Source organism: Balaenoptera borealis, assembly GCF_965194805.1.
Source record: "Balaenoptera borealis genome assembly, chromosome: 6".
NCBI classification, from domain to species: domain Eukaryota; kingdom Metazoa; phylum Chordata; class Mammalia; order Artiodactyla; family Balaenopteridae; genus Balaenoptera; species Balaenoptera borealis.
The window spans coordinates 89,100,004-89,116,481 of record NC_138863.1 but is presented as its reverse complement, the minus strand read 5'-3'; the positions used below and the strand labels follow the sequence as shown (position 1 = coordinate 89,116,481).

At 35.0% G+C, this 16,478-nt stretch overlaps 1 protein-coding gene across 1 annotated transcript in view; it reads right to left on the bottom strand.

The window, feature by feature from the left end:
• Positions 1-16,478, bottom strand: part of LRP1B (LDL receptor related protein 1B) — a 1,905,856-nt gene that overhangs the window by 737,065 nt on the left and 1,152,313 nt on the right. The window contains exons 20-21 of the mRNA XM_082395829.1: positions 7,114-7,194; positions 5,796-5,957 (exon numbers count right to left, since the gene is read on the bottom strand). Coding sequence (XP_082251955.1) covers positions 5,796-5,957; positions 7,114-7,194 — 243 coding nt within the window. The remainder of the gene's footprint in view (positions 1-5,795; positions 5,958-7,113; positions 7,195-16,478) is intronic.

The window sequence follows — 16,478 nt, the reverse complement described above, 5'->3', positions numbered from 1 at the left end:
TTTAGGATTAAACATAGGTGCTAAAAACATGATGGTTCAGCTGAGATAGGATATGACGTAGGTGGGAAGTCAAAAGATATTGGTTTCCATTTCCATTCTCTCTATGCTTAAATGTGTAACCTAAGTCTTCAGCTAAATATCAGGTTTGATACCTGCAGCGCCCTGAGTGGATTCAATCTCCCAGGTAGGATTTTGTTGCTTTCTGGTTGGCGGAACTGCCAGACCTTTTTGGATTTTCCACTAAGAACTTGGCATAATCATTTGAATTCAAAATCTCTCCTAAAAATGTCTTTATGGATCAAAGGGCCCAGTCTCAACATCTCTAACACAGAACACTATCAGCTCCTTCCAGAAAGCAGCATCACGTTTTTGTGATTGTTATATACACATCAGGATAATTTTATCTAGCTTAGCCCTTTCCCTCATCTGCACAATGAAACGACTGAACTAAATGATCTTTCCGTTTTCTTCCAGCTTCCTACATTTTTTGAGTCTATGAGGTAAAACTTTTATGGCAGAGAAACATGTTCTTTGGGTGAATGGAGAAATTGTGTGGGAATGTCCACAGCTATTCCAATGACAAAGTTCCAGAGTCCACCTTATCAAGGAGAACTGTGTGTGGGGCTGGGGTGGGGGGAGGAGAATAAAAACAAAAAAAGAGACAGATGGACTTCTTGTGATGATTTAATGTAATGGCCTGGGTCCCTTCTAGTGCCCTTTGGCAAATTTCATTACAAAGACCCATAATAAGTAGAAAGGTCTTTCTCTTTCATTTTAAAGAGAAAATGAGTATTCAATTGAGAACAACATAGTAATTATTTGGGGATCATACAAACGTTAATTCATAGAGACAGAAAAAAATAAAAGAGATTATACTCGATAGCTGCAGAAGCAGACAGCTGGACATAGGAATAAAGAGCAGACAACCTCTGAAATGCCAGCTTTGTAATCCTAGGCAAGTATCTTAACCTCTCTGAGTAATCCTTATTCTGAGCGTTAAATGGAATAACAAATGTAAAGTTCCTGGCAATTTGTGGGATGCCAACACAGGTTAACTCCTTTTCCCCCCCCATAGTATCATGAATGGAATCTCCTCTCTGGTACTTACTGTTCTATAGACACAAAAAAGATGTAAACTTTTCTTATCTTTCTGAAACTTACTATCTATTGGACAGAGAGGACATAAAAAAAGAAGTAAACAATAATAAAAGATAAAGAAGATTTCCTATCTATTGTATTTTATTGAATCCTAGGCTGAAATTGCCAATATTATTGGATAAATGAGAGTGGCTATGCTGTATTGAGGAAATGTAAATGATTAGATCCATACACCTAGCCTTGTACGTCATCATGGAAATAAACTCCAGGATGAGGAAACAGAAGTTACTAGATGTATAAGACAAAACAAATAAGTGTTGATTCTGAAATATAAACAACTTTTGTGGTCAAGAAATAGACTCACTCAATAATTATTTACTGAATACTCATTATATATCAAATATTGTACTTGACTATGAAACTACAAAGATAAAATAAAATTATTCTAGTTCCCTACTTAAACTGGGAACAAGGATGTAGAGAGGCAAATGAATAAATGCATGCATGAATGAATGCAGATGAAGCCCAAAAGAAATGGAAGTTTCCAAAGCAGAAACAAAAACAGTTAAAGCAACAGAACATAAGCATGTGTGAGCACGTACATTAATAATGGTATACATTTGACTGCCTAATGGATTTGGGAACTTGTTAAAGATTATTTATAATAAATCAAAATTGAAGGTCAATACATACTAAATCTCAAATTTGCATTTAATTTATATTTGTGATGTAAATAAGAGATCACACATTCCAGCATCACCCAGCTCATTCACTTAATGCAGCAGGTAGTAAATACTCCCTTTTTAGCCAAACAGAAGACATTAGAGAACAGTAATCATAAAACAGTGTCAGGGGCTTTCTCAAAGAAAAATCCAAATATTTGAGGGATATTTAGGTTGCATTTAGAAGAAATTATAAAATGTAGGCAAAATCTATTCTAGAGAAAACCTGTTCCCTTCTCCATCAAGTCCCCGTTGAAATTATTTGTTATAAATTTTTACAACAATTTCTAAGTGGAAATTGACCTGGAAGAATAGCTGTCTAAAGATACTGCACAATTTTCATATGTTTATTATAGAAATGCCTTATTCCTTGTGTGAAATATGCTTGAGACAATTCCCAAAAAGAGTATAAGAATGAAAGTTTACATAACTCAAATGAATTAAACTATCAATGATGGGATAAGATTAATTCTATATATTTGGTGTTTTACAGATGTGACATATGTCCAGCATCTCTTTCTCATGCTCTCTTTTTAAAAATATTACAGCCAGGGAGGTAAAGACTTGTAAGAAAAGACTGAAGTCTCATTTTAACTTGATTCTTGATGTTCTTACAGGTAAAACCATCTTTTTACAAAACCTTTCAATATTTAATAAATGGCCAGGACTGAGGCTCTAGAGGAAGTTCCCTCATACCAAATTCTTTGACGGTCCAGCCTCACTGTTTTTCCACTTGGAAAAACTATTCACCCAGTAGGTACAAAAGGGTAACTATAAATATATGTACCAATCAAAGGATTCAGAACCAAAAAGCGCTAAATTAATGAAAAACAGGCATTGAAACAAAGGAAGGAATCATGTGCCATGGATGGTCTTTCTATTCCACTTCAGCTCATAGACTCTGTGTGTGTGCGTGCACACGCACGCGCATGTGCACACTTGCACAGTAACTTGTAAAGATATTGTAGCTTCTTTGCCTAGTAAAGGAGTTTGGAAGTGAGAGAAAGAGAAGCACAATATGAAGGAAGAAAGGGATGAGTGTACATTAATCTAGGAAGGGACTAGTCATTAACACTTTTCCCACATATTAATCATATTGCTGATGAAAAAATGGTCACCATAGAAATTCTTTTCTTGAAAGTGGTATCAGAAAGAATATGAATTGAACTTAAGCTCAGGAATTTTCTGAAATAGAGATTATATATGGAATGTTACTCTTGGTATCTCCTTCTCCTTTACTATCAAAAGTCAATTCAAGAGTATTTTCTGCCCTTTTGAAAACAATTTGAGTTGAGAGAAACTACACCATATGCTCTGCTTACCCAGGCAGCGTAAAGCAAAGTGCTGAGCAATTATATGGTGGATTTGATCAGTTTTGACAGCCAGTCCTGAAACTCAAGCCAGAATCCCCTGCTCTTTCTTCTGCAGCAGGTTCTGGGACTGAATTATATGACTAATTGAATCAAATTTCTACTTTACCTTGGCAATGTCCTCACAAATCCTACAAGTGCAAAATGGCCTTCCTGATCAGCGTTAACAATTCTATGTGTCATGGTTATTTTACAACTTCCATATCAGCATACATGAAATAATGATGGATAAAAATATTTCAATGCCCTTTGAAACACTATGCATTGTCTTACACAATGAAATCATCCCAGAATAATACCTGTCCTCAATTCCTGCATCTTGTATTCACCAAGTAGAATATTTGATTAGGGAATCCTAGTACAACTTATAATCAGTCAAATATAAATTAGTTCAGGAAGTTCTTCTCATTCTTTCCTTGAAACATGTCCAAGAATCATGTGGGTTACCTGGATCATTTCCTTAGCGTATTACCGTAATCATATAAGAAACGCATGGCATTCACACTGACAGTATATCCTTTACAGTAATATATTAGTGAAATTGAGATGCCTTCAAGATAAAGGTCATTAACCTTAGCCACTGATTCTATAATCCAAACCCAAATAACTCTCTAGAGAGTCTCTAAGGGGATGGGCCACTCACTTTGGATACTCATAAGGGTAAAGCAGTCTCTCCAAAACTTCTTGATGTGCGATGATCAGTTTAACTTAGAGATACATGCACGTAGAACAGAGGGATGGGATCTCACTTCTGAGATGAAAGCAAATTAACACTGGGGCAATTTATCTTTCACAGCATATTATGGGTCAGTGTCAGCAGGCCACAGATGTACACCTCATGAGGAGTCTAAAAAGACATCTGTGAGATGGGGGAAAATGTACCAATAGTATATATTCAGTCTTATTTAGTAATGAAATGTCAACCACACCCCAAATGAATGTTTCAAATATACAAAGAAAAAGAGGAAAAACATCTTTTTATATACCTTTCCTTTTTCCACTCCAGATTAGTGATAGGCAAAAAGTTCTAGTTCATATATACTAGTGGACCAACTAAATTGAGAGACAAAAGGACACAAAAATGAGATAGAGATAAAGGGACAGGGGGAAAGAGAGAGAGAAAGAGAGAGAGAGAGATTTATCATTCCTCTCTTGATTTTGAAGAAAAATTAAATTAAAATATGTTCATGTTGAATTTTATAAGATACTGTTCCAAAAATTTTCTTAGTCATTTTCTGTTTTTATTATAGCTTCTGTTATGCCCACTGTCAGGAAAGACATGACTCATGCCATGACCACCTTGAGGACCATGTGTTTTATCACTTCATGGCTCATAGGTGACTGTTTAGCTATATTTGGATCATGCCTCGACTCTTATAACCCAGGTCACATAGGTAAAATCAAAATCAGACAATATCTCTTTTAATAAATCACTTAGGGAGTTCACCAAAAAGCTAGATTTATTCCTTTAAAAACCTAGTATTATGTAGATAATCTCTGTAATTGCCACTGTTTCCAGTATTTACAATTGAGAGAAATGAAGAGAAATGAAGACAGAGAGAGAGAGAGAGAAATGAAGAAAGAAAGAGAAACAAAAGAAAGACAAAAGGAATTCATGTCAAAGAAAATACTTTAGAAATATTCTGTTTTATAGGTTGTCAAATATTTGCAGAAGACAAATATATCTCCTTGGAAAACACTTGGAAAATGATTTCTCTCTTTTGATCACATAGTATGTGGTACGCCCTGTCCCGTCACCACATTAAAGAATTCACTTTGTTGTTTGTCTGTTTGCATGCTAGATTTTTAAAACTAAACAGGGACTATGTTTTTTCAGTCTTTAATCTATCCTTTGGTTCAAGCACAGTGCCTGGCACGTGAAAAGTTCTCAATAAGTATTTTTGTAATAAATGAAAGAATGGATAATAAATTGTTTCAATTTCTTAGGCAGAAAGAAAGTTCTAGTCAATGTTATTGTTGTTATGAATTTTTGACAGGCTAATGCTTTTTCTGTGATATTTCCAACATGATTTCTAATTTATTAACACGTCCTGTGGCTGATCAAATTTTGCAGTTACCCATGCAAACAACAGGGTCAGGCTGCCCACGGATATGCTGGGAACCATGGTCATGATCTCCTTCCTCTTTTAGCTTGCATTCCAGAAGGTCAGTCAGTTGGAATACATCACCGTTTAATAGGGGATGATTTCCAGCCTTCAGGAAACAAATATGGTGTAAAAATAAAAAGAAAATTATGCCTTTCTTATTCTTTTTTTTTTCCTTTGGGGATGGGTCTGGGGGTTTGGAAATTTAGAAACTGTAGGCAATTAAAAGAGTAGTAAGTAAAGGATCAAATGAAAGTAAAGCATCTAATGAAATAGGAAGTGAAGACCAAAGAAGAAGGTATCAAACTATAAGGAGGAATTAAGGTTGAGAAACCAGAGAAAAGAAAAAGTAAAGAGATCAGCAAATTATTTTATATAGCTCCACATACATTTTTTTTATCTGATGAACAATTTATTTTTCTATGATATTCACTCTCAAATACTCCAAATATTATATATCACTTTAAAATGGGATTCTGCAGATTCACAAAATCACTAACCTTCTCTGGTACAATTGATTTCATCACTGAAGTCTCCACAGTCATTGTCACCATCACAGGCCCAATGGCCTGGGATACATCTGCCACTGGAACATCTGAACTGATTATCAAAGCAGGACTGGACACAGCCAACCTCATCACTCCCGTCCCCACAGTCATCATCTGGAAAGAAGCATCAACAGCCAGGTGGTGAAAACTGGTCCATGGAGAAATTTTCCTTATGAAATACTTAACATTTCTTTTTGGTATTGAGAGCTTTCTTTTGTTATTAAAAAAAGGAATGATAAATCAATGATCAACATTTCCCATGAGCAGTGGGAGAATTATTTTCATTTTTATATTGTTTATTTCTGATTGAATACCAACTACTAAACTAAGGGGGAAAAATCCTTGACTTTGGATTTTGAAGCTTAATTTCTATTTCACTCAGAAATGACTAACCACTGACTAAATAAATCTATGCAACATGAAATAAGTATGAAGTGGGAAGACAATGGTGACTGTAGGAATTTTATGAAATGATACAGCTTGTGATATAATTATTGCTGGAAAATTACTATTTAGAGCTAGAACCTTTGTGCCCCAGAGTTTATAACTGTATCTTTAATTCAGATCCTTTTTCTCCATTCTCCCACATGAGGGTTCACTGTGTACCCTTCCCCCACTGGCTCTTAAGTGTGTATTTATATCAGGAAATTATGGTACACTATCATTAGCAATGACTTATACTCTTTATTAACAACTGTTGCAGGAGGGAGGCGAGAGGAATGTGAAGTGAAAACAGATTAAATTGAAATCAATGGCTGAGAATGTATCGATTTATGTATAATTCATTTACCTGTATTTGGCATAATTTAACATAATGATACAATTGAGTGAAGAAAAAATACCATTTGTACCAAAAAAAAAAAAACCAACAAGGTGACAAAGTTGAGACCATGGATAATTCCAATATAATTTATAAACTACTCCATCCTGAGGTTACAGAGCATTTTACATAAATGCTTTGGGGAACCTGAATTGTCCAGGTCATTTCCTCAGTTGTTGCTTTCACTTCATGTTTGTAGACTTAGACTATGTCCAGCATAACATCTGAAAACAAATCTCCATCACAGCCCCAAGGGACGGATATTGAGCTCCATTTTCCTTAATGCTAATCCCCATTGACTTGCCAGCTGCCCTCTCACCACCTGTCTTGGCCATTTTGCTCAACTCTGCAACCTCCTCTCACAAACTACCTCGGAAAAAGGCGAAGCTGCACGGCCAGCAAGGCCCCCAATCAAATCAGTGCAGAGTCTAGTGAACATTTGGTACTTGCCAGAGTCGCAGTGCCATTTGCTGCTAATGCATCTTCCACTTTTGCATGCAAATTGAGTTAGTGGCTCACAAGTTGGGAATTCTGTGAAAGATATAAAAACATCCAATAGGAAAGGTGTTATCAACTGTGTTTCACTTAATTTGTTTCTCATTTGCTAATGCGATCAGAACTCTACCCTTCTCTTCCGCAAAAGGCACAGAGGAAACATTAGGTAAACAAATATAGTGGCAGTAACTTCTTGAGGACTTAGGATACACATACTTTTAATATCTTTTATATGAGTACATTTCAGTGACTGAAAGCCAAGGAGAATCACTTGATGAAGGACTGTTTAGATTCATTATACTGCAAGAAAAATAAATAGATGTCAATTCCCTGCACCAAGGGACTCAACCTCCTCCCAGTGAAGAACAGCTGGATGAAGCTCTATATTTGTGTGCTTCAAAGTAAAGTGTGTGCTTTAAAAGTGAAAGGCCTTTTCTGAACATAGAGAGCCAAAGTAGGAAGGTTGGATCCAACTTTGCCTGAGTGATGTCAACATAATAAGTTGAAAGTAAGAAAACAAACACAAACAAAAAACTCATTAAATTTAGTTTAGTTGGTATCATACAGTTATAGATTTTGAAAGTGTGAATTCTAAGTTAAAAAAAAAACAAAAAAACCCCACAAAAATTCCCCTGAAAATCAACAACAGCAAAGAATTGGACTTCAAAATAAAATTTTACTTAATTAAATCAAAAGACCTCCTTTCCTAACCCTTAGATAACTATGACAACAAAAATTAAAAAGCAAAACATATAATTAGCACAGAAAACAATTCTAAAAGGAGATCACTAGGCAATTCAAAGGATTAGTAAATTCAGCAGACAATTTTTTTCATAATAAGATCAGATAATCAAGACTGATTGCAAGAAAAAAGGTAGTAATGATAAGATAAAATATAACTGCAAACAGTTCATCCAAGGAATTCAGAGCAGCATACTAATATTTCCCAGGAGAAAGTTTTTCATATGGTGACAGTAATTCACATAGAGTTTACATGATTTGCTCAGTATCAGAACTTTTAGCTCCCAAGACAATATTCATGGAATCATAAATCCTCACACACACAACCTACTTAATAGACATTAAAAAAATAGAAAAAGAAGAATGAAAAACCTCCATCATTTCACTGGCATAAAGGCAGAAGAAAAGGACACATGGAGACAGAACTGTGGCCCATATTCTTTATTATTGTTCCTCTCACAGGTGGAGCTAAAGTCATTTCATGGCAAACACTTGGTTTTCTCTCTAAGACAAGTGACGTAGAATCATAGCCTATATTTGATGGCAGGGGGACCAGCAATATTTTCAAGCTGTATTTTGGAGCTTGTCTCAGAGCTACCAAGGGGGCAGAACAGCTGGACTCAGGCTGCCCAAACTCCTTCAGCCAAACCTGTTCACCTCCTATCTATCTACACAATTATTTATCTACTGACAGCTTTAATTTTGGACTTTTGAGTAGTATTTTATTTGGAAAAAAATATATGAATAATAACAATATATTTCTTTGCTCAAAAAAAAGAAAGAAAACCATTGATTATATCCAATTATTTCAGCCCTAAAGAAACTGAAAGCATGAAAGTTAGACTTGCCTAAAGTTATATGTATTTCCTTAATGGAAAATAGGTCTTTAGAATTCAGTTCATCAAACTCTCCATCTATCACTCTATCTATAACAACCTCGTACCAATTTCCTACCTTACTTTCATTTACCATCCATGAATTACTTGTTATTTTACTCTACCCATATTTTTCATGTATTTTCAGCTTAAAGGTTAAATATTTCTCATAAATTGTTTCATTGTGTAAAGGAGAACTTCCTTGTGTCTAGCAGAAATGAGTCCCTAAATACTTTCACTTCTTTAGCATTTGGTTCACAAGTTTTTGTCTGTACCAGTCACTATTTCATAATGTTGGAAATTTCAATCATTTTGAATCTTGATCTTTTCTTTAAATTCTATAATACTATCAACTTTTGATTTATTTTATAGGGCAGATCCTACCAAGATTTATCTAGTCATTTTTGTCACACTTCTTTAGGCCTTTTTTTTCTTGTTTTCCTTTTAAGTTTTTAAACACAGTCCTGACCCAGGTACTCATTCCATAGAGCCTTAAAGGCTAAGTCATGGGGCTCACACATGCATGGGCAGTTTGCTCCCTGCATCTTCTCTCCATCATCAGGCCCTCTGGACTGTTGGATAAGGCTGACCTCACCCATCATGCCGTCTTCCTTGGGCAAGTGGTTCCCTGCACTGCACCATTTACAAGAAGATTTGAATGGTAGTTACCATCGGACCCCATATGGCCTTGCTCTCCTCATGGAACTTGGGCCTATTTGGCAGTCATGCTTCCCAGGTTTTCCCTCAAGTCCTCTTCTGGATCATTTCTTTTTTTTTTTTTTTTTTAATATTAATTTTATTTATTTATTTTTATTTTGGCTGTGTTGGGTCTTCGTCTCTGTGCGAGGGCTTCCTCTAGTTGCGGCAAGCAGGGGCCACTCTTCATCGCAGTGCGCGGGCCTCTCACTATCGCGGCCTCTCTTGTTGCGGAGCACGGGCTCTAGGCGCGCAGGCTTCAGTAATTGTGGCTCACGGGCCTAGTTGCTCCGCGGCATGTGGGATCCTCCCAGACCAGGGCTCGAACCCATGTGCCCTGCATTGGCAGGCAGATTCTCAACCACTGCGCCACCAGGGAAGCCCCGGATCATTTCTTTTTAAGAGGACTTTACAAAGTAACTCCAGGTAGTGGTTCCACTCATAAACTATGTTATTGAGTATTTTCTTAGTACTTCAACCAGTGAAGTACACCAGTGAAGGTATTTTCAGGAAATAAGAATTTTAAATGACATTGCTATAAGTCCTATAGAATTTTTGCATTTTCCCTTAAAAACCATGGCATTTTAAAACTAAAAGTCTATATCAACACATATTTTTGGCAAATCACTAGCAACTAAAATTAATAGTAAATGCAAGCAAATTAATTTTGCGTGATCGTGTCAAAGACCTATTTCGTATATTATCCCCAAAATAATATTTCAAATTTAAATCGGAGGCTAAAATATTCACCCTTGTTCTTAAAATGGTGAAACAATGAGTTACCTTTGGAGCCTGTAAGAACTCTCCCTATCATGTAGTTGAGCTGGGAAAAGAGAGTCAGCCAGGGTGATCAGCAGTGATATTCAGTGAACAGACTGCAAGTGATATAGCCATTTTTAATATTAGTAACTTATGCAATGACAACATAAATTGCTATTATTTCATAACTAACATGTAGGGAAAGTAGCGGCTTCATACCAGATCAGGTTGACATGGCATCCTTGACTACCTGCTTCTTTACTTCTTAAAAAGCAATTTCTTTGTGTGAATTTACCTTTGAGTATATCCATCTGAGGTACTGGCATAATATCAACAATAGAAATGATTCTAAAACAGAACAAAGCTTTACTAAATTTTATGATTACCAAAGCCATTTCTTGAGATATGAATTTTAGAATAAGTGTAACTTTTTGAAGCCAAAAAATGTGATGAGAGCCTAAATATGATTCAAAGATAGAAGTGATAAGGAGGCAATCACTGATATGCAGAGATAGAAGACTATATCAAAAGCCATGCATGTAGCAACCCAACAAATACTCAGACATATAAGAGAAAGCACTCAAAAGAGAAATGAAAATGCCCAAGGCATAATTTAATCAATATTCCTAAGTGTTTTTTTTAACTTGACAAGATAATGAAAACTTACATTAATCTTTCAAGAATCAACATGAATTTTGTCAAAAAGGTGTTCTCCTCCTTGGATAAATAAGTGCTTAATGTTTAGAAGATGTACAGTAGACATGAATAGAGACTTTATATGAAGTATCAACATAAGTTATGATTAAAATGAGTAAGCAACTAAATGCAATGTGTAAGATATGATGAGATCTAATTTTTTAAAATAGCATTACATCTTTAGGCATCTATAATAGGTTAATTTACATTTTAAAATCTCTTTTCTATAAACTTTGGAACATAATAGCCAACATAATAAGTTTTATTAGGAAAAGCAAAATCTCCCCAGGAATTTGGAAACTTCTGAAATTTGGCAATACAGGCATACCTCAATACAGGAGATATTGCAGGTTTGGTTTCAGACAACCTCAAATAAACCAAATTTTCAATAAAGTGAGTCACATGAATTTTTGGTTTCCCGATGCATATAAAAGCATGTTTACACTATACTTTAGTCTATTAAGTGTGCAATAGCATTATGTCTAAAAAACATACATACCTTAATTAATAAATACTTTATTGCTAAGAAATGCTAACCATCATCTGACAACACACAAGCTTTCAATTTGTAAAAACCACAATATCTATGAAGTGCGATAAAGCGAAACACAATTAAATGAGGTGTATCATTGGTTGAGAAATTACCCATGTGACCTTTAAGATTCTATCCACTTCTTAGATTCTAAGTCTAAAAACCAGCCAAAAAAAGAATCTGGAAATTAGCTCCGTAAAGGTAAAAACTTTCAAAATGAATAAAATAATTGAAAATCCAGTGTATTTTCACTCTCTAAGAAAATGAGAGCCATACACCTTCTGCCCACAGTAAATACAACATATATACATGTGTAAAAAATTAATAAATAGGAACCTCAATTAAATAGCGTTGGGAGACCAGAAGGGGGAGCTCTCACACCCTGGGATGATAGCTGAGCCCAACAGGAAGAAGAAAGACTCCTTTTCTTTCCTGGCGATGAAAAGTCATGAACTCTGTTTCTATACGCCTCCCATCTTCCTTTTCCCCTCTATAAAAGTGTTCTCCTCCCTTTATGGGGCTTTGCATGTGGCTCACCATGGTTGCAGACCCTGAATTGCAATACTCTGCTGATTCCGAATAAATCCATCTTTACTGGAGAAATATCTGGCAGTCTATTTGTTTTAGGTCAACATATGCATATAATGCATATGTGTTCTTAAGCAACTACACCTCATTTCTGATTCATTTTTAACATAATACTTAGTTACATCATTTCTCTTGGAAACCTTGTTGTCTGAGTTTATAGGGCCAATAGGTAAATTCTATAGAGAAAAAAAAAATTGGGAACTAGAAGAAAGCATAGGGCAAATCACTAAAAAGAATGAAGGTATTAATTTAATGGACACATGCAGCAGAGTAAAGTCACTGATGATTCATTTTTGTTTCCTTATTGGTAAATCACACAGCCTCTCTGGTCACAGACTCCTGGTTTGTAACATGATCTCTTGAGTCCTTTAAGTCCTAAAGATCAAGAAGTCAGAAGAAGCATTATCTGGAAATGCACAACACTCTAAAAGAATTTAGTGTGGAACACTAAATAGGGCTCATCACCTGAATAACTCCTGGGATTATCACAGCATTCTGATGAAACACAGTAACTGAATTTCAGATACATGAAAGAACTAACAAATAAATGTTAAAATTATCTTGGGCTTTTCTCTGCTTAATAATGCAGTCAAATGTAAAATATATTTTAGAAAGAGTTCCATCAAAAATGTTTAATATAGGCCTCCACCCATTTTTCACTAATGTTGGAAAATACTGTGTCCATAACTCCTTAGTGTCCTATAACCAGTATCTGATGGTGATAGAGAAATGAGATCTAATGACAATACATATTTTTCTCCTAACAAATAAACAAAAACTTTTTAAAGCAAATGTAACATTTTCCCTGTTCTTCCATATTAGTGTTAATTTTAAAGTTGAAAATAGAATCCAATATTTCAGTTTGTTTCTGGATACTTGCTCTGTTAAAATATCATTATGAATTCTTATATTTGATGAAGACTTAAATGTTATACATAATCTTTTCTTTCTTGATTTTGCATAAATATTCTTTGACTTTTGATCCTCCTTGAGACACAAAGTCAAAGAATATTTATCGTGTTAAAATTACAGCAAGGAAAAGAAAACTGTATTTTATTTCTATAGTTACTTCAACCTCATAGAATATATAATATGGATTAATGGACTGTTAAAAAATCTTCCATTGTTGCAGGTAGTATGCTCAATTTATCTATTATATCTTTCACCTAAAATTTATTGCCAGGTTATATGTAGGCTATTGTGTAAATGGCAACAATTTTCTCTTTCTCTCAAGGGTAATCATGGTTGGTATGGTACTTATATGTATCTAATATACAAAGCTTTGAGAAATGTTTCCCAGTGAGGCAGATTTCAGATCCAATTTATGTTTTTTTCCTGTCTCTAAAGTAGGATTTTCCTACTTATTCCTCTTCCTTGGCCCCAATATGAATATTTATAAGTAACTTATTGAAGTTTCAAAATACAGTTATCACAGGTTTGTTTGAGAGCATATATTACACATCTTATATATATGAATTTGACCTTCATGATTAAGTGTGTGGAAAATGTATAGAAGATTCAAGTTAAAATAAATGTTAAGAATAATAAAGGAATCTGTGGTTAGGAAAGTGTTATATAAACATGAAAGAGACAATAATACTCACATTATATATTACTATTTATTGAGGAGAGGTACTAGGCTAGCCACAGATACATTACTTACACTCTTCACAACAGCCCTGCAATTGTTACTACTAACCCAAATTTGCAGAAGAAAAGAGTATAACTTGACTAAGGATACACTGCATAAACAGCAAGTGTCAGAGCAAAATGTGAATACTAGTCCAAAATATATTATTTTTTCACTATACCCTGCTGATCATACCAATACCCTTAAAAATTATATCACAGAAATATTGGGGTAAGGATGAAAAATTTAATTGTTTTTTCTGTGGTATACATCTTCTATTTATACTCCAATTCTGATTTTTACCTACTCCAAAGCATATAATTAAATTATAGTTATGGAAAATACCAGTACTTCGTAAGATTAGAGCGATTATAGGATTATAGCCTCTAAGAAAATATATAACATTTCTAGTTACTGACGCTACTTGTAGCTCCAGAGAATTGGTACTTATATAGGACAGACTTCCAAAGATCCAATAGAGTAAATATACTTTGGAGAAAAATGTAAGAGAACAGTGTACCCCAAATCATCTTCATTTTGCTGCTCTTTCATTGCTGTTACATAAAAACCTCATTTAATATCTCACATATGATGCCATGTATAAAGAATATAAACTTTATAGGTAGGCAAACCTGAGTTCAAATCCTGGTTTTATCACTAACTAATGTGTGACCTTGGGCAGTTACTTAATACCCCTGACCCCAGGTTCCAACTCTATGAAACAGAGTAGAAAACTACTGCAAACGTTCAAGATATTCATTCAAAATATTTTACTGAAAACTTTATACCAGACAGAGTTCTAGGTCTTAGAGATACATCACCTAGAATGAATGAATGAATGAATGAATAGAATAGTACTAGGCACTGGGAATACAATTTTCAGCATTTTCTTTTCTCAGAATGCTTATAATCTGGTAGGAAAAACATTTGTAATATAATTAAACAAGTGACTTTAATAAATCTCTGATAAATGCTGCAATATAGGCAGTACAAAGTGTTACTGCAACACACAACATATGCATCTAAACTAATCTTAGATATTGTGCCCCAAAGGAAGTGTTGTACAAGCTGACACAAATGATAGATTCAGATTAAATCAGATAAACAGGAGGAAAATGAGTGCTTTTAGAATATTCCAGAAAGATGGCATTTCTGAAGGCCCAGAAGTCAGAGTATATAAAACGTTTGAGAAACTGTAAGAATTTCAGAATGGCTGCAATAGGGTGTAAGATAGAAGTAGTGAAATTTTAGGAACTGTAAATAAACTTGAGAGACAGATTCAGAAACGATCACTATTGGGACTTCCTTGGTGGTGCAGTTGTTGAGAATCTGCCTGCCAATGCAGGGGACATGGGTTTGAGCCCTGGTCCGGGAAGATCCCACATGCCACAGAGCAACTAAGCCCGTGTGCCACAACTATTGAGCCTGTGCTCTAGAGCCCACGAGCCACAACTACTGAGCCCGCGTGCCACAACTACTGAAGCTCGTGCGCCTAGAGCCCAAGCTCTGCAAAAAGAGAAGCCACTGCAATGAGAAGCCTGCACACCACAGTGAAGAGTAGCCCCCGCTTGCTGCAACTAGAGAAAGCCCGCATGCAGCAACTAAGACCCAACAACGAAGACCCAAATGCAGCCAAAAATAAATAAATAAATAAATTTATTAAAAGTAAAAGAGAAATGATCACTATTGATATAACAAAGCCTTGGAAGTCAAAGGAACACCCAGGGAGTATATTAAAAATGAGACTGAGAACTGGAAAAAATTACTGAATAGTTCTAGCAACATGGTAGACAAATGAGAAATGCTAGATAAAATAGCAACCAAACATTTTAACACATAGGTGAATATGTAAGAAAATAATATAAATTTTCCAAGTCCAGAAATGAAAATGGTTCAGAAAACTAGAATAGTTAGTGAACTATAACTGGTGTGTGTGTGTGTGTGCACGTGCGTGTGTGTTATTTTGCTCGCAAAGGCAATAGAAGAATGATAGAATTATAATGTAGATGTTTGGGTTTTAATTTCAACATCAGACAGGTGACAATTCTTTAGTTCCACACAAGGTATGAATCCTAATAGAGACCTTGGATTCTCAGAGGCTAAACCCCCAGTGGAAGGGTGCATGAGATAACATTCCTTCCAGTACAAAGAGATGTTCCAACCTGGACTGTAAGTGGAAAAAAATATACAGTCTCCCCTGGACATGTATAATTATGAGCCTGCATCTTAAGTTCTAGTTTCTATAGTTCAGGAAAACTCAAGTTACAAAAATCAAAGTAAAAATTAATTCAGGGCATATAATATTTCTGAGGCTTGTCCAAGTACTCAGAAAAGCTGATCCCAAGACAGGTCTCATAAGACTTCCACAGGGCTGAAAAACATAGAAGATAGGCTCAAAATTCAAAATTATAAAAAAATAAAATAAAAAAGGTAAAAGAAAAAAAATCTGGTTAGTGAAATTCAGCAGATCCAACAAATGGCAGAATTAGATCCACAAGTTCTTCAGATATTTTAAAAATATGTGATACAGATTAGATTCAAATATGATAGGTACTATAAAATAGGGAAGTCAAAATTTATTTTAAAAAGAAAGACAAAAATTAAAAAAAATGTAAAACGACATCATGAGAAAAAAAATTAGGCAGACTTGAAAAGCAACCAAATAGAGCATTTAGAAATGTAAATCAGAGCCTTGGAATACAAACTGCATGAACTAGTTAAATTACAAATTAGTACATTTGAAGAAACGATTACTAAACTGGAAAATAGATCAGAAGAAATCTCCGTGATTGCAGTTCAAAGA